The sequence below is a fragment of the Tenrec ecaudatus genome, chromosome 8, assembly GCF_050624435.1.
Source record: "Tenrec ecaudatus isolate mTenEca1 chromosome 8, mTenEca1.hap1, whole genome shotgun sequence".
Lineage (NCBI taxonomy): Eukaryota > Metazoa > Chordata > Mammalia > Afrosoricida > Tenrecidae > Tenrec > Tenrec ecaudatus.
This window is the reverse complement of record NC_134537.1, coordinates 42248062-42270290: the sequence shown is the minus strand read 5'-3', so window position 1 is coordinate 42270290 and position 22229 is coordinate 42248062. Positions and strand designations below refer to the sequence as shown.

The 22229-nt window shown below is 50.7% G+C and overlaps 1 protein-coding gene across 1 annotated transcript in view; it reads right to left on the bottom strand.

Moving 5' to 3' along the window:
• ITGB5 (integrin subunit beta 5) overlaps positions 1-15921 on the bottom strand; it is a 141256-nt gene extending 125335 nt beyond the window's left edge. Inside the window, exons 1-2 of the mRNA XM_075556310.1 lie at positions 15488-15921; positions 1614-1699 (exon numbers count right to left, since the gene is read on the bottom strand). Coding sequence (XP_075412425.1) covers positions 1614-1699; positions 15488-15557 — 156 coding nt within the window. The 5' untranslated portion in view covers positions 15558-15921. The remainder of the gene's footprint in view (positions 1-1613; positions 1700-15487) is intronic.
• Positions 15922-22229: the final 6308 nt, after the last annotated feature.

Below are 22229 nucleotides of genomic sequence, written 5' to 3'. Positions count from 1 at the left end.
TCGTATTTTGAGTGTCTTCCCCCCTGAGGAACTCATTTTCTCTGACTAGCTTCCCCTGCTGTCCACTAGGTTTGTAGAATCTCTGGCAATGAGTGACTGCTATTCCCTCCAAGATGGACAGCCTGCTCCTTCTTTGTGGTCTGTTCTTCCTCTGGAAGCTCCACTGAAGCCTGTTCACCTTGGGAAGACCCTGCTGGTGTTTTGAATATCAGTGATACTGCTTCCAACATCGCAGCAGTACACAAGCCACCCCAGACAGTATGACAAACTGACAGACGGTGGAATTCATAACACATCTCTTCAACAAGCCACACTAAGCAGGCACCTCTCCATCACATGCCCTTGAACCAGGAGTGTGTTGTATCATTGCCCAACACTCACTTCACAAACTCCTATCTTTGAAAGTTCTCACACCAAAGAGCAGCCAGACATAGCAGAATCATAACTGACTCACATACTGGAGGGAAAGATGCCTGGGGGTATAGTGGGCTCTACCTTGGGTTGTGAAAGGCAAGGTCAGCAGTTCAAAACTATCAGCAGCTCTGTAGGAGCAAGATGAGGTTTTCTACTCCTATAAAGATTTAAAATCTCAGAAACCCACAGGGGCCATTCAACTCTCCCAAAATGACATAACAGCAGTGAATTTTGAGGGTGCAGTGTAAGTTGGCCAAAGAGGAAGACGGTTTTCCTTCCTAAAACAGAACGAAAGCATTCAACAGGATCAAGGGACCCTGCTCAACTTATTGTTTCAGAGATAGAAACCATTTTCTGAGGGGAGAGGTCAGACGCTTACAGACATCCTCCCCGAGGGCAGTTAGTCACCAGACTACAGGGTAGGTCTCACTCCCTGCTACTGGGGACAATAAACTATTCCTCCCTGAGGCCTGCGACCAAGCATTCTCGCCCTACCTATGATGATCTCTATCAACTGAGTCAGGGAACAGGCCAAACTGACTGTGACATCCAAAGTTAAGTTATCTGTCCATCTTATCACATGGATACCCCCAATCCCTCCTCTTATTATTGCATGTACGTCCCTAGACCACCCCCTCATTACGGTATTACCTATGTCACAACCCCTCCCTGTGATGTATGTCCTCACCTGTAACTAGGGGGCTTGCACGTCCCTGGTGAATATCAAAAGCCTGGGCTAACATTAAAGAGGAGACTCTCTCCCTCCACGTGGACCATCGAGTGGGGCTGAGGTGAGCATGTTACCATGAATCATATATGACTCCATTTATTTCAATACTTCACTTCTATCTCTCATGCTCTCTATAACTTTACTATGATCTTTACTTATTATCGCTGTACAATTGCACCTACCGGACCCGTAATGATGTGTTAGGGGCTGGCTTCCCCTGACAATTTTCTTTTTCAGTGACCTGAGTAGGGGTGGGAGAGGCAGTGAGTAGAATCTGCACCAGCAGCCATCAAGTCAGTTCGGCTCCTGTGGGTCTCAGTAGAACTGTGCTCTCACAGGACATATTTTTAGAAATGGATCACCCAGGCCTTTTTCCCTAGGAGCATCTGAGGGAGCTTGACCCCCCAACTTTTTGGTTAGTAACCAAGTATACCAGCCTTCCTCTACCACGGTCCCCACCCCCACATACCTCTTTGGAGCACCAGGCACAATCCGGGTGGATGAGCAGACACTCTTCACAGGAGGTAGCGCTCCCACTGGTGCAGATGTTGAGGCCTTCAAGGAAAGATAGAGATGACCCTTCAGTTCCTGCCTATAAAGCCCCATAAGGTCTTTGAACAGGTGGGGTAGGAATTCATGGCAGCAGGGCATCTTTCCAAGGCCCAAGGCACAGGCCCAATGCTAACGGCCGGTGATGGTTCATTGGCCAAATCTAAACACTTACCATTCTCTAAGCATCCACCAATGGTGCACACTTCAGCCCATTCCAATTCACAGCAACCCTGGGGGGAAGGGTAGAAGAGCCACACAGGCGGGGGTGGGGGTGGGGGTGTACTCCCAAGACTGTAATCTCTGGGGCTGGTGGGTTCAAGCCACCAGTTTTGGGGGTTAGCAGCAAGCACTTTAACCAGTGAACCGCCAGACTCCTTCCACTTTTACAAGGAGACTTCAGAAGTTCATGGAAAAATTCATTATCTTTTCATTCTTTGTGGGGACAGGGTGGGAGGGAAGCCCTTTCCTCAGCTGGGCTCATTCCCTTCCAGCCAAGCAGTCAATCTTCCCTCTTTGATAGGGAACAAGAACCCTTTACACTTAGGCTACTCCAGCCCTGATTTAAAAAAAAAAAAAAAAGCATGAGAAAGAGGAAGAGCAGATCTCTCTCTTTCAGACAAAAGGCAGGAAAATCCTAAATCCAGTCCCTGTCACATTGGAATATGCAGTGTGGGTGGAGGCGGTGGCCACACTCCTTGGAAGGCAAGGCTGGATTCAGATCAAGGACGTCCCTAATGATAGCAAGCTGAAGTGACTTCTTTCAAACACAGCCCCGCCCCCTCCAACTGCAATCATATAGGGAGGGGTCTCCAAGGGCAAGTGGGGCGGCTAAGTCCATTCTCAACTCTCTAGGCCCCAACAGCATAGAGAGCCTTGGTGAAACTGATCATTTTACTTTCCAGTGAGCCCGGAGGCACTATCTACAAGGTCAGTGGTTCAATCCCATCAGTTGCTTCACAGGAAAAAGAGGAAGCTGCCTGCTCCAGGAAAGATTTGAAGTCTGAGAAATCCAAAGGAGGACACCCCCTTACAGAAGGGTCACAGGGAAGAGTCAAGGTGCAGTCTAGCACCAATGAAACACACAATGTTCCCCTGGTTCTTTAATGCTTCCTCCTCCACCACTATCATGACTCCAATTCTACCTTACAAATCCAGCTAGACCAGAGCTTGTACACGGGTACAGATAAGAGCTGGAAACACAGGGAATCCAGGACAGATAAACCCTTCAGGACCAAGGGAAGGGAAATGGGGGTGGTGTTGGTGGTGGTGGTAACGAGTCGTTTAAATTGTTGAATGCAGAGTTCATGGTCTAAATGTAAATTCCCTCACCTAAGTCATAATAAAAAATTCATGAAAAGAAAGAAGGAAACCCTGTCTCAAAGATCAGAAAGGGCTCTGACCAGCCAGTGCCCCCTTCAAATGCCTGCCCTGCACTCCTGTCCATCCCAGACTGAGGCCGGACAGGCCCGTGTGCTCCCGGGCCCTCTGGAGCAGACCACCAACAGCTCCTCCATCAGAGAGGCATTTGAGGATGCTATGGATTGAATTGTGTCTCCAAAAACTGAGTCTGGTAAATCCCAACCCCTAGGGAGCCCTGGTGGTGTAGTGGCTACGGGTTGGGCTGTGATCCTCACAGTCAGCAATCGAAACTACCAGCAACTCCGAGGGAGAAAGACTGTCGCAGTTTCCAAAACCTACAGGGGTGGCGAGGAGGCCACACTGACTCCATGGCGGTGAGTCCTGTTTTCTTTGATGCCTGTGAATACAACTCCTTTGGGGAATTGGATTCTTTGCTGCTAGTGAAGCCATCTCAACGCAGGGTGAGTCTTAAGACAATCCCCTGTAAGATGCAGGAGTAGACTGGACACACAGAAGCAAGGGTGAGTATACCACTCACCGCCACAAGTCAATTCTGACTCACGGTGACCCTACAGGACAGCGTAGAACTGCCCCCGAGCGTTTCCAGGACTGCACTCTTTACTGGAGTAGAAAGCCTCATCTTTCTCCCAAGGAGCAGCTGGTGGTTTTGAACTGCAGCCTGTGTTAAACCAGGTTGACTAGAGAAACGAATCCCGAGATACTCATATATGTGTAAGAAAGAGCTTTATATCAAAGAGTAATAGTGTATGAAGAAAACATCCCAGCCCAGGGCAGATCAAGTCCATTAAATTTGATATTAGCCCGTAAGTCCAATATCAGCCCATGAATTCCTCTTCAGATTCACGCAGCAACATGCAATGATGCCAAATGCAAAACGATCACAGGCTGATGGGTGGAAGGTCCTGTGGATCCAAGGGCGGTGGAAGCATGTCCAGGGCTCTGGCTGCCATCAGCGTGGCTCCATGTGGTTTGTCAACAGGAAGGTGAAGCAGAGAGTGTGTCCCAACTCCAAAGAAGAAGAGAGGAAGTTCCCAGAAATCTCACAAGGAGCAATCACCAGGCTCTGACCCGATTGACCGGTTAGACTCCATGCCTTCATTCTTATATCAAGTTGTCGTGAAATTGTGCAACGATCACACAGCTCAATGCCTAAGTAAGTATAGAGGGGAGCAAAATTAGAGCTCCCCAAGGAACACCAATGGAAAAAAGAGGAGGCTTTCGACTCCAGTAAAGCTTTAGTCTTGGAAACCCACCGGGCAATTCTACTGTGTCCCGTTGGGTCACTGTGAGTCAGAATCAGTGTGATGGCAGTGCAGTTGAGTTTTGGGAAGGAGGACCGAGAAGAGCAGCAGGAAGCCCAAAGAGTTCCCCTGAGTGGACAGCGAGAGAGAGACTTTCTCTAGAGCCAGCAGCCCGAACGCCCACTGTAAGCTCTTGGACTGAAAGAGAAGGAATGTGTTTGTGAAAGCCACCGCGTGGGGGAATTTCTGTTACAGCAGCACCAAGAAATGGAGCCAGGTGTCCAATACCCCTTCTCGGACGCTGCTCAAATCTACGCCAATGCACAAGCAATGCTTTGTCCTTATGACAGCTTTATCCCTAGACTCTGAGAACTTGCTCTGGGACCCGGCCCCTTAGTTCTGACCCAGAACAGACTCATTCGGGTCTTCTGGTCTGCCAGGCTGAATGACAGGGCACACATGTTGAAAAAGGTTGAAGGATAGAATAGACATCTTAAGTGAAAACATGGGGGGAATTACCCAAGCCATTTAAGTAAAGCTATCAGACATATTATCTCTCTTATTACTGAACTTCCACAGGCGGGAGCAAAACAGTTTGGTTCTTGTTAGTTGCGGTCAACGTGGCTCCTGACTCATGGCAAAGTCATGGCACAGTAGGACCAAACGCCGCCCGGCCCTGTGCCAGCCCGATCACGGGTAGGTCACATCCCTGTGCTCCGTAGAGCTGTGGAAGCAGGTCATCCGGCCTTTCTTTCTCATCTTTGTCTGCAAACTTCACTGAAACCTGCTCACCCCACAGCAACTGCATCATGGCCACCGCGGACACAGAAGGAGGTAGTGGCTCTCCATGAGGGGCGTTGGCCTGGAATTGAACCCAGATCTCCCGCATGAAGGTGAGAAGTCTACCACTGAACAATCACTCCCCACAAACTGTCTCTCTAACATTCGATTGCTACTGGGACAAATCCAAATTCCAGAAACTCTGTGTGGCGGAGTAAAACTGGTCAACACGGCTCTTCTCCTCGTCTCTCTGCCTCCCACCAAATGACTGGATGGGAAATAGGGCGTGCTAACACTAACAGCGGGATTGGTTCATGTTCGTTCCGACACTTCAGCTAACGGGGTGAGCCATGTCCGCAGCAGTGGGGGATGAGAACCCCCCGAGGACATTGGAAGAGCATGACCCAGATCTCTGTCTGAAGGGGGGGAGGCCCCCGAGAGCAGACGTATCACAGGCGGCGACACGAGGCTCAGAGGAGCAGAGCCGAGGCTATGCAGGCCCTCCTCATCTGGCCTGAGCGGGTGGAACTGTGGGGCACAGGGACAGGCGGCTGGCTTCCTGGCCCAAAGAGACAAAGCCAAGGGACCATGTGGCTACGAGGCTGAGGGCCGGAGAGAGACTTGGCTGCTGGCTGATGAGACCGTGACTGTGTCCTTACTGTTTGCTGATCCTGTCTTAGGGCCACCTCTCGGTTTCTCTAACAAGCCCCCTTAATTGTCAGCATTGTCTGTGAGCTCTGTGTAGCTACAACGAACCCCCACCCCAGCATCGCCTCGATGTGGAGTAGAGTGGGAGGGATGGTTGGTGTCGGAAGAGGTAAAGAAGCCTGGGCTGTGGAGGCTCATCTGACCTCTGCCTCGTGCAAGAGGGAAGCCCGAGGAGGACCCTCGATTGCCATGTCTCAGCCCCTGCACGGAGCAGCGGGCAGGAGACATGCTGGAGCTACAGAGATGAGTGGCTTGACCCTTCTCCCTGGGCACTCGAAGTCTGTCCGCCAGGAGCAATCGGGAGTGCCATGGACCCCACCCCCGGGTGGCAGCTATACACATCACTGTGCCAAAGTCCTCCCTCTGGCATCGCTCGCTCTCCCCACCTATTAATGTTTCAGATCATCTGCACTTGGCTGGATGAGTCACTGAGCACCGGTAAACACTGTGAGAGGAAGGAAGTAATGAATGAAAAGCCAAGCAGCCGGAGTTCAAAGTCACAGTGTTGTGTCTAGGTCATGGAAATAGACACTGGCTCAGTGCATCTCAACCTGTGGGTCGAGACCTCTGTGGGGGTCGAACAACCCTGTCACAGGGGTCACCAGATTCATAACAGTAGTAAAATGACAGTGAAGAAGTAGCAACGAAAATCATTTTATGTTGGGGGGAGGAGGGTCACCACACCATGAGGAACTGTATGAAAGGGTGGCGGCCTGAGGAAGGTGGAGAACCGCTACCCCAGCAGTTCCCATGATAGTCAGCCCCCTTCTTGGCTGTTCAGCGATCTGTCTGCAGAGTGAACGATTCCAAGTTCAACTTCTTCTCCCTGCAGCCCTTTTCCCTCCAGTCTCTGAAGCTAGAATTTACTGGGAACCATGATCTAAAAATACTCACTAATTCCAAAAGGCATTGACTCACCCTGCCCTTTCATCAATCATGTCCAGCCAACTGTTTCTTCAAGATGCATGAAATGTTGCTGCGAATCCCGCCCTTCCTGTCTGCTCCTCTCCAGCCCACAGAGCCTAGGCCAGGCCCACTGCCCAGCAGCACAAGACACCTCTGGGTACCTCCCAATTGTTCCTACACCTGAGCCTGCAATGAGCTGGGATCTGGATTCCTGCAGTGGCCGTCTGGCTGGCCTCTCCCTTCTGTTGTCCGCCCTGCAGGGTCAAGATCAGACAACTCTACTAAAGCGCCCAGCCGGCGGTTTAGAGTTTCCTGAGTGAAAAGTCAAGGGGATAGCAGATCCTGGGTGTTGTTAGTAGCTGCCATCCCATTGGCCCCAAATCAGGGGCGCCTTGCACAACAGAACAAAACCCAGCCCAATGCTGCACATCTTCATGACCACCTGCGGTCACAATCCGTTTTGATCCAAGGGGGGTTTTGTTGGCTGACGTTTAGAAGATTGTCAGGCCCTTATTCCTGGTTTAAGTCTGGCAGCTGCACTGAAACTTGATTATGAGAGCAACACACGGGCCTCCACGGACAGGCTGTACCTGAGGTCCACTGTCGGAGAAGCAAATCTGGTCTCCTGGAGGGAGGGCAGCAACTCTTCTTCTGATCCACAGAAGGGGGTACACCGAGCTGAAAAGGCCCTTCTGGCCTGAAGGTGGCAAAGCACCAGGAAGGCTACTTTTTAACGCCCCGAACCGCATGCTGCACACCGTCACACAAAGCACTTACGGTACAGAGCCTAGCGACGAAATAAAGATCCACTTGTCTGTAGTACTGATCCCAACAGCAAGAGGCCAGAAACAACCTAAATGCTCCTCCGTGGAAGGACGGAGAAGGAGACTCTGGCACATGCTCCCAGAAGAATACAACGCATCGTTAAACAGCCGTGGTGAGACCAGGAAACACTTCATGGCCCGGAGACCGAGTCAGTCACCCAGAAGGAGGCACATCACGTGAAACCACTGTCAATGGGGGAAACCAAACAAGATCAAGACACTCAACCCAAAGGGCACAGCCTTTGCCGAGGGTGCGGAGGCAGGAGGGAGAGAAAGCAGAGGGCGTATCTGTAGATGGGCGCCAGCTTGGGGGGGCGGGGAGGTTAAGGGGAGAAGAGAAACCAAGGGGCAGGTGGAGGGCAAACTATTGAGGGGTTGATACCTAGCATCTAAACTGTTGAATACAAAGCTGATGATCCGAAATGTAAATCCACCCAATTTGCAATAAAAAAAGCAGAAGAAAATCCACTTGTCTAAAAGAAAAGCCCCTTCAATGAAAGCACGCTGCCTGAAGGCTCTCTCTCTCTCTCTCATGTGGTTCTCACCATACAGGATCACGTAAGACCGGCTTTCTGAACATCAGGCATCCGAAGAAGGCTTCACAAGACAAGCTTTGTGAAAACCGGCTGCTTGTTCAGAGCAGGATGCAGGACGGTGTGTTTAGTGTGCTGTCTTTGAATGAAAATGGAAAAGGGAGGAAGGATACTTGAACAGCGTGCATCGAAACACTGCACGCATGAAAACCCAGCAGGAATAATGTGTCTGCGGAGATCGAAGGTCGATGCCAACGGACTCAGAGTGAACCCACAGGACAGGGTAGAACCGCCCCCGTGAGATTCTAAGACTGATGGCACAGAAATGAGATTTCTCATGAGATACCTCCTTGGTTTTATTTTGTTTGTTTTTAAATTATACAAACATGTAATTATACAAACATGTTGCCCATTGCGAAACTCACTTAAAAGGCACTTAATTCATTACTTCTACAGTCTTCCGCTCAAAAAACCATAACCCCAAACCTGGAACAACAGAGGGAGAAGGAGAGTCAGGAATAGAATGGAATGTGTGGTGAATGGCTTCCATACACAAAGAAATACCTTCTTCATCACGAGATCAGACCTGGATGGTGGTGGTTACTGCTATGGAACATTCTGATCAAAGACGCCATGGAAAAATCCTGATCAAAGGTGAGAAATCCCAGGGGAGAATTTCAAGTTCTCCTGAACTCGACTTCTTGGGGCAATACAGATGGGATGAATCCCTGAAATGACTGCTCTATGAGAATTGTTAAATCTTAGTCCAACACATATCTCAAGATCTTTTAAAAACTGAACAAAAGTTTGATTTAACTAGTTTTTTGTTTTGTTTGTTTTAAGGTCTATCTTGATCGCTTTGCTCATTTGAGAACTATCTGGGATCAAACAGACAACAGCCAGGGGACAGTGAGCTGACGTTAACGAGGGAGTGTGGGAAGGCCTGCACAGCTCCAGGAAGGTAATGCCCCTGAACTGCACGCCTTGAACCGTGGGCTCGGGGTGTGTTTGGTTCAGTGTTTTCACAACAACAGCAAAGGGAGAAAACTGAAGGGAGAAATCCAACAACAATCACCACCGCATCATGTTTCCACTCTAATAGTGACAAAAAAACATCAGACAAATCACAGTAGAGGGGCATGCTACAAAGTGTCAAGGTCATCAAGAGCAAGGGCATTTTGAAAGCCTGCCCTAGTCAAGAACTGAAAGAGAGGACAGAGCCTCCCCCAAAGCCCAAGAGGACCCAACAGCTAACTAAACATAATGCGCCATCTGGATGGAGCCCTGGAACAGGAGGACATATGGACAAAACAAAGGATATCTCAATAAACTATATACACCAGTTGATAACAAGGTAGTGGGAAGGATCATTAATTGTATCAAAGACACATTGAACGGTTTTGAGCCCAGCAGTATGTTCTGACTTGAATTTTAACTGAAGTGAACGTTGAGAATCGCTACAGGGTGCATCAGGAAAATACATGTCAAGGTCGCATCCTTGCCCCAGATTTACGTACGCTGAGCAAATCATCCAAGAAGCCAGACCATATGAAACCATGGCATCAAGATTGGAGGTAGACTCCTTAGCAACCTGCGATAAGCAGGTGACACAACCCTGCTTCCTAAAGGTGAAGAGGGCGTGAAGCACTTGCCAATGAAGATTACAGACTAGGTGCAGCAGAAACGGAAAGCCTCACAATTGAGCCAGTGATATGATAAATGGAGAAAGGGTTCAAGTGATCGACGCTTCCATTGGACTCAGGATCAACTCTAGTAGAAGCTGCAACCAGGAAAAGGCCTCTTTAAAGTGTTAAAAAGCAAAGGTGTCGCTTTGAAGATCAAAGTGGGCTTGACCCAAATGCGTACAAAAGCGGGAGAAAGGTTGATGCGCTTGAATTACGGTGTTGAAGAAGCATATTGAACATGACCACGGACGGCTAGAAGCACAAAGCTGTCTGACAGCCAGAAGGCTCCTTAGAAGTGACGACTGAAAGACTTCATCTCATGTCCTCTGGATACGTTATCCTGAGATACTGCCTCTTGGAGACGGGCATCCTGCCTGGTAAGTGAGAGGGTCAGCACAGAGCTGGGAGGGGCCCCTCGCGGGCAGCACAGTAGCTGCAGCAGTGAGCTGGGGCAGGGCGGGGCAGTAGTTCCCTCGGTTATATTCAGGGTTGGGACCAACACCAGAAATGTGGACACGGGCGGAAGTAGGCCCTGGCTTTACAAGAGCTGGGCAACCAGCTCTGGCCAACTTGGTGGGGAGGAGCTCAGGCACCCAATGAAAGAGAGGGGGGTGACACAGGGAGCCTCTCAAGGCATCAGCCCCAGGGGGCGTGTCCTGGGGCATAGTTTCACCACTCAGCCGGGCAATCAGACCCTTCATTCAATGCAAACAAGAAGCCACACAACAAATAAAGACTCGCTGAGACCCCAGGTGGGTTTCAAGACATAATTGAGTATGGGAGTAGAAAGCCCAGTCTTTCTCCCTAGCAGGTGCTGGTGGTTTTGAATCGCCAACCATGCGGATCATAGCCTAACAATTAACCAGGACACCACCAGGGCTGGGGGCCTGTAAATAAAGTACTGCTTTTTTACTAAACCCTTTTCCATTGCACCAATTCCGACTCATAGCAACCCCGTACGACAGAAGAGTTCTGCCCCACAGGGATTCCAAGACCGTAAACCTTGACAGAAGCAAGCTGCTGCATCTTTCTCCAGTGAAGTGGCTGGTGGGTTTGAACCACAGACCTTTCTGTTGGCAGCCAAGCACTGAACCACGACACACCACCAGGGCTCCTTCATGCCTCCTCTAAACCAAAATATTAACAACAAAACAATTAAATTCACGCTGTCAAGTCAATGCCTTGTCCTATAGGGTCCCTATGAGTTGGGACCCTATAGGACAAGGTAGAATTGTCCCATAGGGTTTCCAAGACTGTCATCTATACAGAAGAGCACAGGGCCTTTTCCCCTGGAGAGTGGATAGTGGGTTTGAACTGCAGACCTTTTGGTTGGCAATCCAGCACCTAAACCACTGCACCACCAGAGCGCCCTTCTTTCTACCTACAAAGGCCATTGATCCTGATCCAACTGGAACGATGGAAAACAACTCACTACAGAGGGCTTTCCAAAGCTCTCAGCCTGAGCCAACAAGAACCCCTGAGGAAACATGCCCTCCCATCAAGCCAGCTGCACCCCAACACCCTCAAGGGACACTAGGATTCAAGTCCTGTGCACTTGTCCCACCCCCCTGATGGCATTCAGGCCGCTCAGAATGCTTACCTCCATGGCCAGGCTGATGTGAAACAAAGTAGTTACCAGGACAAGCGGGCACAAAGGGGCCTTTTGCCAAACTACTTAGATATTTTAATTCTCCAGTTGCCTCAGAAGCTAAATAAGCATGGAGAACAAGCAGGAGAGGAATACTAATTAGAGCTAATTAGACCCTGCCCTCTTCTGCCTCAGTCCTCTTTGTAAAAAGCCCCCCAGCCCCAAGATAAAGGGTTAAAAGGTAAATCCATTCAGTAAACAGCAGTCTACAAACTATGCCGGCTGTTAGCATCACATTGTCCTGTCCTTTCTGAACAGAGGTCTGGCGACATGCCAAAGGCCAAGCAGGCCCACCGCAGACCCTGGGGTGCGATGGTCTGTGTATGTGTATGCACGTGTGTGTGTGCATACATTCCAAATTGAGGCCACTTTTTAGAAAGGAGCCCTGGTGCGGCCGTAAGTCACACACTGGGCTGCCAACCACGGGGCCAGCAATTCCAACCTACCAGCTGCTCCTCGGGAGAAAGAGGGGACATTCTACTCCGTGAAGAATGACTGCCTTGGGAGCCCACAGGGACAGTTGTAACCTGCCCTGTCGGGTCTCTCGGCGTCTGAACCAGCTTGATGGCAATGAATCTGGGTTTTGGTTTTTAGGATTCAGGTGGCTTGGTGGTGCCGAGGGTCAAGTGCTGGGCTGCTAACAGCAAGGTCAGCAGTTCAAACCCACCAACCTCTCAGGAGAAAGATGAGGCGATCTGCTCCCACACAGATGAGTCGGAATTGACTCAGTGGCAGTGGGGTGGGGGGTTAGGTTTTAGCGCAATCGTTCGCAAAACAAACAATTGGTTTTTCAAATAAATTAACACGAGCGAACATGACTAGTCACAAAGACATGTCAATGCTGCCCTCCTCCATTTTCAAGGCAGGGTTCGTTTGGAAAGGCTTCACTCTGAGAGAGTCTTCCTGGATTTTGTGGGAAGACCATTCATTACTCAGGACCCTGTCCAGGAGGCGCTGAGCCATGGGGTAATGAGAGACAGGGGCATTCTTCTGCCTGCGGGAGACTGATTGAAAGGGACCCCTTGAACGAAATGTCTGCTTCCTGCTGGGTTAAGTGCAAAGATGAAAGTGTGATGAAAAGGTACAGGCTGGGATGAAGGCCCAGATAGAAGAGGCATTGGGGCCACCCTCTTTCCTTCCCCAGGTAACGGAGGTTTGTCTTTCAGATCATGTTCCCTACAGTGAGACAGACGCGAGCTCTGGAGAAAGTACCTGCCAAGCCAAAAGAAGAAGGATGGAGTAGGCCAGGAGATGCCAATCTCCTGGAGTTGCTTCCACAACTCTGAGGAATGAGGAGCAATCACACAGACGTGGGCCAGCCTCTGACCTGGGAAGCCACACGGAGCTCCCGGGCACCAAGGGAGCGGGAGACGGTGAGGTCCACAGGCGAGGGACCAGCACACTCACTCTTTCCACCCCGTGGCGGACCCACTGCAGGCTGGCTGAGCTCAACCAGCAAACTGCAGAAGATGAACCCTGCCGTCACAGAGACGGGCACTGGGGAAGAGGAAGCCCGGAGGAGCTGGAGATAAACTCATACGGCCCTTTCCTCCCACCTACCATAAGTGAAAGGAACCCTAATGGCTTCGTGGATTGATGACACGCTGGGCTACGAACCCCAAGGGGTAGGGGGCAGCAGTTTGAACCCACCAGCGGCTCTGTGAGAGAAAGAGGAGGCTTTCTGCTCCAGTAAACAGCTGCAGTCTCGGAAATGCACAGGGGCACTTGCACGCTGTACTATAGGTCGCTATGGGTCAGAACTGACTCAACGGCAGTGAGCTTGAGGAGCAATGGGCACTGGGCCAAAAGCGATCCCTGATTCCCCACGTGGGTGAGTCACTGAACCCTAGGGCCCAGGTGGGAAAGTGGAGAGCACTGGGAGCCTGGATATGAACTTTGCAAAAGAAAACTCACACTGTTGGCATGAAATGATGGCTCAAGAAGACCCTTCAATTGGAAATATTCGAGTTTTTATTAGAATCCCGGAATGTCAACCTGGAAGGGGAACTTCTAATTCAACTACTTTTGCAGTTCCCAGACTTTGAGATTTCACCGGATACCAAGATCTGAAAACAAAACCAAAATAAGCATTCAAAAGGCTGGAGGTACCCCCCTGAGATGACAGCCTGTCACCACCGTCCAGGTCAGGAATGGAACTCACCCACAGGCTCAACCTTCAACCAAACAATAGACAGGCCTGGAAGGGGAACAAGAACTGCAACCAGGTAGCACACCTTGGAATAACCCGTCATTGGAGATTCGGAGGGAAAAAAGGTCCCTGTTTGGAAGGGCTGGGGAGAAGGCAGGAGGAAGGTAAACAGGAAACACGGGGAGAAAGTGGGATACCTGATATGACATTGTGACATTGCAATCCGGGTGCAAAACCTTACTCAATTCACAAGAAAAAGTTAAATAAAAAAAAATTTAGGAGAGTCCGAAAAAGAGGGAACCGAAGAATTAATGCAGATGACCAGATATTAATAAAAATTACCTCCCCCCCAAATAAGTCATTCATGTTATTGGAATATAATTTCGAGTCAAAGTCCTGTCCCTGGAAAGCAGTAGCCATTGGCACTGGGCCACTTGTGTGAGAGTGTGTGTGTGTCAGAGACAGAGACAGAGGAGCAGAGAGACACAGAGACAGAGAGAAAAGTTGGAGCTCCTTCTCTGCATTTCCCTGGGGACCGATGAAAACATCAGTGGGGCACCGGCTGCCAGTTGGGTGTGTGGAAAGCACTGATCCACTCCAAGCTCTGCAGTGATTATTTTCCCATCAAAGAAACCTCGCTACAGTATTAAATCTGAATGAGGGCCTGAACGGAGTGTTTGTTTGCCCAGATGCCTCCTCGGCTCTCTCTCCGACGTAAACCTAAGCAGCCCTCATGTAAATGAGCCACCGTGGGGGGCGGGGAACAGTCTGCCCCTCGGGCAACCAGGCAACCACTTGGGCTCCGGAAAGCAATCCTGTATCTTAAGTTTGGAAGTGAATTGAGCACCTCAACTCCCAGTATTTCCTCTGGGGAAGGAGAAAGTTTGGAGCGTTCTCCCAGCTTGGGGGTTGGGCAGAGGGGCAGGAGAGCTCCAGTGCCAAACTGAATATCTTTCCTTTGGGGCCTCCCAACTTCCAACTCAAAAACTTAAACGCGGGATTGGGGGTGGGGGTGGGGGTGTCCTCTTTACGCGGCGGCAGGGTCCACCGCAGGGCCTGCCTGCTGCAATTTCACACCCCTTGCCCTCTGCCCCAGAGTCCTTCACAGTTAGGGCAGCGTGGGGCGCAGTTTTCTAAATAGCAAGATAAAGCCTGGCAGAAGGAATCCGATCAGAAAGTCCCTGGTGGGCCCAGACTTGGGGACGGAGTCCTCCCCCCACCCTCTTTGGTATGCAGCGGTTTGGGGAGGGGGAGGGAGATTGCATCTTTAAAGGAAGACGGTTGGCCGACGAGCAGTGAAACTCGAGAATTCGCTCTGTGGCCCCAGACTCCCGCAATTCCAAGAGACCAGTCCTCCTCGGTTACAGTGGCCCCCCAACTTCTGGCTTCAAGGAAGACGCCAGATCTCGTGCCTCTAGTTGCCCTTTGCCTCCTCTGGGCCGGGGCACCAGCGGTGTTGCTCCGAGCCGCCCAGAGGCCTGCCTACCCCCGGCCGGCCACAAGGGCCGCTTTGTGCCCGGGGAATGGAGAGCCCTGGTCCAAACGCAGGGGCTGGCAGCGGCACCCTGCCTGCGCACTGGGCGCGGACGCTCCGCGCCCCGGTCAGCAGACGGGCCAGTCTGTTTACACAGGAGAGGAAGGCTCCTCCTAAGCCGCGGAGGGGAGGGGAGGAGAGGGGAGGGCTGGGAGCCCGCAGACACCCGGCTCCGCGGCCGGGCTGCGGGCCGCTGTGTGCGGCGCGCGCGGGGTGGCGCTGGCTGTTCTAAAGCAGCTCCAAAGGGGCAGCGCCGCGTCGCCCACCTGGGAGTGCCCTGGGGGCTCTCCTCACCCTCCCACAACCCCTCCCACCGGGCACCTCCCAGACGCCGGATGGTGGCTCCCTGCCCGACAAAGTTTCTTCCCAACAGTTGGCGGCGCGGCTCCCCCGCGCGGCTTACCTGGGAGCCTGGGCACCAGCGTGCAGAGCCCGAGCAGGCAGGCGTACAGGGGCGCCGCGGCCCGCGGCATGGTGGCCTCAGCGGCCGCGCCAGGGACCAATTTCCAGGGGGGTGTGCGGCCCGGCCCAGGCGCGGCGGGGTAGGCTCGCGGGGCACAGTCGCATGCCGGGCGCGCAGCCCCGGCTTCACTGTGCCCGGAGACGGGCGGGGGGCGCTGGAGGCTGCACAGACCCGCGCCCCGCCGCCACCATCCCTTCTACGGCGCTCCGACCCCGAAGTGTCGCCGCCCGGGACAGTCCCACGCCCCCGGAGGCTCTGGGCAGAGGAGAGCGGCTCCGCGTTCCCCCGGCGACTTAGGCTCCGGGACGCGCCCCGCGCGGCGGCTCTCCAGCGCTCAGCACCCTCTGCCCTGCGCCTCCGCCCCGCGCCTCCTCCTCCCTGCGCCCGCGGCTCCACTTTCCTCCCCTCCTCCTGCCCCTCCGCCCCGCCCCTCCCCCCGGTCCCCGCCCTCCCCCCCACCGCCACACGGTCAGTTTACGGCGGGGCGGGGCGAGGTGGGGCGGGCTCCGGCCGGCCGGCTCCGCCCCGCGCTGGGACCGGCGGCGACACTGGCGCGGGAGGACACCCAGGTGGAGTCCCCACGCGCGGACCTGGGGGACTGCGAGGTCGCTGGGTTGGGTCTTCTCTGCCGTGCCAGCCCACTGTCCCTTGGGCACGCTCCGTTGGGCGATCCGAGTTTGCCTCGCCGGTAAGGGGGCGGCTGGTCGTCGGGGCGTCGTGCGAACCGGTTCGGTGGGACTGGAGCGACATCACACACACCCCGCCCCCCCTTGGCCAGCCGCCCCTCAGGGGGAGTGGAGGCGATGGTTCTTTGCTGGGATGGGAAAGAGAGGGGCACCTGGGCGCGGAGGCGCGCGCAAACCTACTCCTGAATGCTGTTTCTTTTCAGGGATTTGCGACCGGCCCCGTAACGCCACTGTGGCGTTTCTTCACCTGGACTCCCCAGCAGCTCCCGCGATGAGGCATCGAAGCCTTTACCCCCGAAGTGAACCTGACGTTGTCTGGGGTGGGCAGATATTTCAAAAGACGGCCCCGGCTGAGCCACGACTACCGAGTTAAAACTGGAATGATGTCTAAGTAGAACTAGCATCTTTCAGAAGGAAATAAAAACAGTAAAGTAACTGACATTTATATAGAACACACCGTGGAGCAGGCACCACGCTAAAAGTCTGTGTCCATATACATTGATTTCATCCAGACGACCATCTTGCTACCCAGATCAAGAAACTGAGGCAAAGAAGGTTGATTTCTATGGGCATGTTTTTTTTTAACGTCTCCCAATAAAACGCTAATGATGTCTAAAATGAGCCAGGGACATATCTAAACCATAGATGTATCAACGGATTTGGAGCTCCCGCTTCATCACAGCCTTAACGTAAGAACAATGTGTTCTTATGATGTGGCCCTATTCGGTCCTCGTCCCCATTAAGAAGTCACTGAAGAGATGGGTGCTATAGCAAAGTGTGCTGAAGAAACCAGATGGTGTCCAGCTATCAGAACGAATAGCATCTGGGGTCTTAAAGGTTTATGTTAAACCAAGCAGTCATCTAAGTGAGGCGGCAACTAAGTTCAGATGGAGGATCCAAGGATTGTAAATTATAAAACTCAAATCTGGAAGAGGGAATGATATCAGAGCTTAAATTGTGAACCCCTGGATTGCAGAAGATTGTGGATGACAGTGGAAGCCCAAAATTCAAGTGAAGGGTCCCCACGTGTATTAAGCCACCAGTGAATCCCCTAGGACCATTGTCCAGAAATACCAATAGCCTAGCTACCAGACAGAGCATTGTCAGACAGAGTACATGGCAGATATAACTCAACTAACTCACTGCCACTGAGTCGATTCCAACTCATGTGGACCCAATAGGATAGGGTGGAACTGCCCCCTGGGTTTCCAAGAATGAAACTCTTGGTGGAAAGAAAAAGCCTTATCTTTCTCCCAAGGAGTTTTGAACCACTTTACAGTTAGCAGCCAGGACTCTTGTGGCAGATGTAAGTAGGTTAAAATGTAGCACCTTATCTCCCTGTTGACCTATTTTAAATTTGGTAGTTTTTGCTATTTTCTGCTTTCTTTTCTATTGAGATTTTCCTGTTTTATTTTGTCGTTGTTGGGTTTGTGTGTTTCTCGTTTTTGTCTTGTACGCTTCTCTGTAGTGTCTCTATAGAGTACCACGATAGGTAACTCGATAGAGACAGTGACTGGATCAATAATTACCTAGGGTCATGGCAGGAGAGGTTGGGGAAAATGAAGAGCTGACCACAATGAGTACAAGAAAGAAGAAGACTTTCTGAAATTGATTGTGGTGATGACTGCACAATTCTTCTTGATTGGAAGGAATGCTATGTGAATTGGATGCCAATGAAACTTTTAATTCTGAAAGAGAAATCAGGGTATTTCATCAGAAGCAACTACCAAAGATATAATGGGTTGTAAGTACAAAATCAAAGTTTTTATCCCATGAAATAGAAGCAGGGTTAATTTGCCTGAGGGAGTGATGTAGCTAAGATGTCTTGTCCAGAAGTTCCAAGGGCTAGCCTAAAAACAGAAACAGGAATGAATAGAGAACAAAGTGGACGCAGTCTGACAATTGAAAGTCCGGAACCAGTTGGAAGAACGGCAAGGAGGGGACAGTCTTAATGCCCTGCTTACAGGGTTTGGATCTTAACCCAACATCTCGGTCCCCAAACTCTACCACGATGGTGTGTCAGTACTAGAGAAAGTAAACACCCCCCTGTTGTAGGGGGCCTGGAGAGGCAGTAGGCCATAGCGAGCTCCACATTGCCCTCAAGCATTCATGCAAATACCATTCTCTTCTGTGACATCCAAGCGTCTGTCCTTGGATAGAAGCCCTGCCTGTCCCCAAACACTTCTCATGAACTGAGTGCTGCAGAAGCTGCCTCATACTTGTCTTGGAGCCACTTGGCCTGTCCTACAAGGCAGTCGCCTGGGGCTACTCTTATCCGCATGGTAGACACAGTGGTTAGCAGCCCTGCAAGTTCACCAGTTCAAAACCACCAGCTGCTCTGAGGGAGAAAGACAAGGCTTTCTACTACTATAAAGAATTACAGTTTCAGAGACTTGGAAGGACAGTTCTACCCTGTCCCATAGAGTCACTGTGAATTGGCATCAACTCAGTGGCAGTGAGTGAGGCGCAGTGAGTACAAATTGCAATGGGAAGCTAGGTTTTCTCAGTAATACACTTGTCTTGATCTCACTCGGTGCCTTCAAATATAAGTATACTTATAACAAACAAAATCCTCTTGTGTGGTCAGGGCTAACATAAAACTGTTAACAAAACTCAAGTGGAAATCTTCCCAAATTATTGGAGCTTTGCAATGCATAGAGAGGAGTGCTGGCCACCTAAGACAACAGCTCTTAGATGAATTTAAAACCTTTTCAGGAAAGGCGGGAAGACCTTGAAGATAAACCAAGAGAGGGTCTATTTTGCATGGTGGAGAATGGAAAAACTCTGGGTGAAGTCCAGATGCTGGTGGAAGAATGTCATAGGATACATCTCTCTCTCTGCCACTGAGAGTTCAAACGCCAGTAGATCAGCTGAATCGTATGGCCCAAGTAGCAGAGTGGCTTGTACTGTAGCCTAAACCTATTGCAGAGCCTGCTCTTGCTCTGGGCTCCACTCAAAGCTAACAGCTTAGATAAATCGATGGAGTTGTTACAGATGTGCTTTATACAATTGATGTATGTATGGATTGTGATAAAGAGTTGTATAAGTCCCCAATAAAATGTTTTTTAAAAAATCGATGGAGTTGTTAGGTGCTGTCAAGTCTCATAGCTCCCTTTTGGTACAACAAAACGAAACACTGCCCTGTCCTGTACCATCCTGACAGTTGTTAGGTTGGAGTCCATTGTTACAACCACTGTGTCAATCCATCTCATTGGGAGCCTTTGTCTTTTTCACTGCCCCTCTGCTTGACCAAGCACGATGTCCTTTTCCAGGGACTGGTCTCCCCAAAGTACATTCGTTGAAGTCTCACCACGCTTGCTTAAAGGAGCATTCTAGTTGTGGAGGCAGTCTGTAACTAGACAAGATTTGTTTGTTCTCCTGACAGCCCATGGCACTTTTAATAGTCTTTGCCCAAACCATGATTTCAATGCGTAGCTTCTTTGGTCTTCCTGTTCATTGTTCAATTTCACATGCATATGAGATGATTGAAAATACCACGGTTTGGGTCAAACACAACTGTAGTAGTTACATAACCTGGTGTCAACTTGAAGGGGTGGAGTTTAACCTGCCAATCAGGTCACAGCTTGATGACCTCATTTTGGAGGAACCATGGAGATAAATAATTTGCTGGAGGCAGGACACACAGAGACACTCCCTGCGAGACATTCCTCTTGACAAGACACATGGAGCTACGCTAGAGCCCTGGAGCTGAAGGAGCAATGTGGAGACCCCTATCAGCGCTGAGATGCTTCCACTGCCACTGGATCCACAAGACTTTCCACCCACTGGCCTGTGATCTTCCTGCATTCAGAATCATTGCATGTGTCACGTGAGTCTGAAGAAGAATGTATAGCTTGGTATCGGACGTGTGGACTAATACTGGACTTATGGATTTGATTTGGATTGGGCTGGGATGTTTTCTTAATTACTCTTTGATATAAAGTTCTCTCACACACATATGACTGTCTATGAATTTGTTTCTCTAGCCAACCCAGACTAACATACAACGTTAGCAATCAAAGTGAGATCCTTGCTCATCAGCACTTTAAAGAGGTCTTGTGCAGCCGACTTGCTCAATGAAATGCATCATGTGATCTCTGGACTGCGGCTTCCACGAGCATTGAATGTGCATCCAAGCAAGGTGAAGTCCTTGACAACGTCCAGCATTTCTTCATTTACCATGAATGCAATCACTCCACTGGTGTCTCTCTCTCTCTCTGTCCCCCTTCCAAATGGCTCCCGTATACTCTGAGAATGACTTTGCTGGAAGTGTGATTTTTGTCGTTCAACAGACCATACTGCCTGGAAGAGAAGGAGATGCCTTCTCCTTACAAGAGGTAAGGGGGAATGCTCTATACGGGGGCAGAGTGGCTGGTTACCTGTTGAGCTGCTAACCTTAAGGCCAGCAGTTCAAAACCAACAGCCACTCTGTGGGAGAAAGGTGAGACTTGGTACACCTCTAAAGAGGGACAGTCTTGGAAACCTGTAAAGGCAGTTCTGCCCTGTGCTCTAGGCCCCTGGGAGTTGGAATGTACTCGATGGCAGCGAGTGATTAAAACAGAAACCCTGGCCTCTGCCTTGTGGAAATCGGGGTGGGGCGATGTGTAACTGGGTTTTCCGTCTCCCTTTCATTGCCAGAGAAGGTCAGGTGTGGCTTCTAGGACATTTCCTCAGATACGCTCTAGAAAGTGGTTCTCAATCTTCTTAATGCCGCCACCCTTGTCATGTTGTGGTGATTCCCAAACATAAATTTATTTTTGTTGCTACTTCATCACTGTCATTTTGCCATTGAATGAATCGGGTGACCCCTGTGAAAGGGTCATTTGATCCCCAAGGGGGTCTCGACCCACAGGTTGAGAACTGCTGCTCTACAACATAACTGTCTTACCAATATATCTCATCGTTACCAAATCAAAACCAAACCCACTGTCATTAAATGATTCCAACTTATCGCCGCCCTCTAGAGAGTTTTCAAGATTGTAAATCTTTATGGGGGCAGACACCCTCCTCTCTCTCCTGTGGAGAAGCTGGCAGGTTTGAACTGTTGACCTTTAGATTAGTGGACCAACATCTAACCCACAGTACCGCCAGGGCTCCTTGGAGTCATCGATACTTTTTCCTTATTAGGTTTGGTGTACAGTGAATTACTTAATATGGTCGCTCTGCTGTTGTTAGGTGTTGAGTCGGTTCTGACCAATAGCAGCCTTATGCACAACAGAACGAAACACTGCCCTGTCCTGTGCCATCCTCACAGTTGTTCCGATGCCGGAGCTCATTGTTGTGGCCACAGCGTCTGTCCTCATCTTTGAGGGTCTCCCTCTTTTTCGCTGCCCTTCTACTTTACCAAGCATGATGTCCTTCTCCAGGGATTGGTGTCTCCTGAGAACATGTCCAAAGTATATAAGACAAAGTCTCACCATCCTTGCTTCTAAGGAACACTCTGGCTGTACTTCTTCCGAGACAGGCTTGTGTGTCCTTTTGGCAGTCTATGGTTGCGACGGTTACATAACCTACTGTCAACTTGAGGAAGGAGCGGAGTTTAGCCTCTCAATGAGGTTATAGCCAATGAAGCCTCTGTGTGGGCATGGCCTGAGGATTCTGGGAATTCCTGTCTTCCTCCCCAGATGTGGGACACACTCTCTGCTACACATTCCTGTTGACATGACACACGGAGCTATGCTGATGGAACCAGAGCCCTGGAGCTGGAGGCACCACATGGAGACCCCTGCCAGCGCTGAGATGCTTCCACCGCAACTGGATCCACAAGACTTTCCACCCACTGGCCTGTGATCTTCCTGCATTGGGTATCATTGCATGTGTTGTGTAAGTCTCAAGAGGAATTTATAGACCTGTATCGGACATACGGGCTAATATTGGATTAATGGACTTGATCTGGACTGGGCTGGGGTGTTTTCTCAATATGCAATTATCTTTGATGTAAAGCTCTCCGTAACACATATATGAGTGTCTGGATTTGGAGCACGCTACCCTTAATC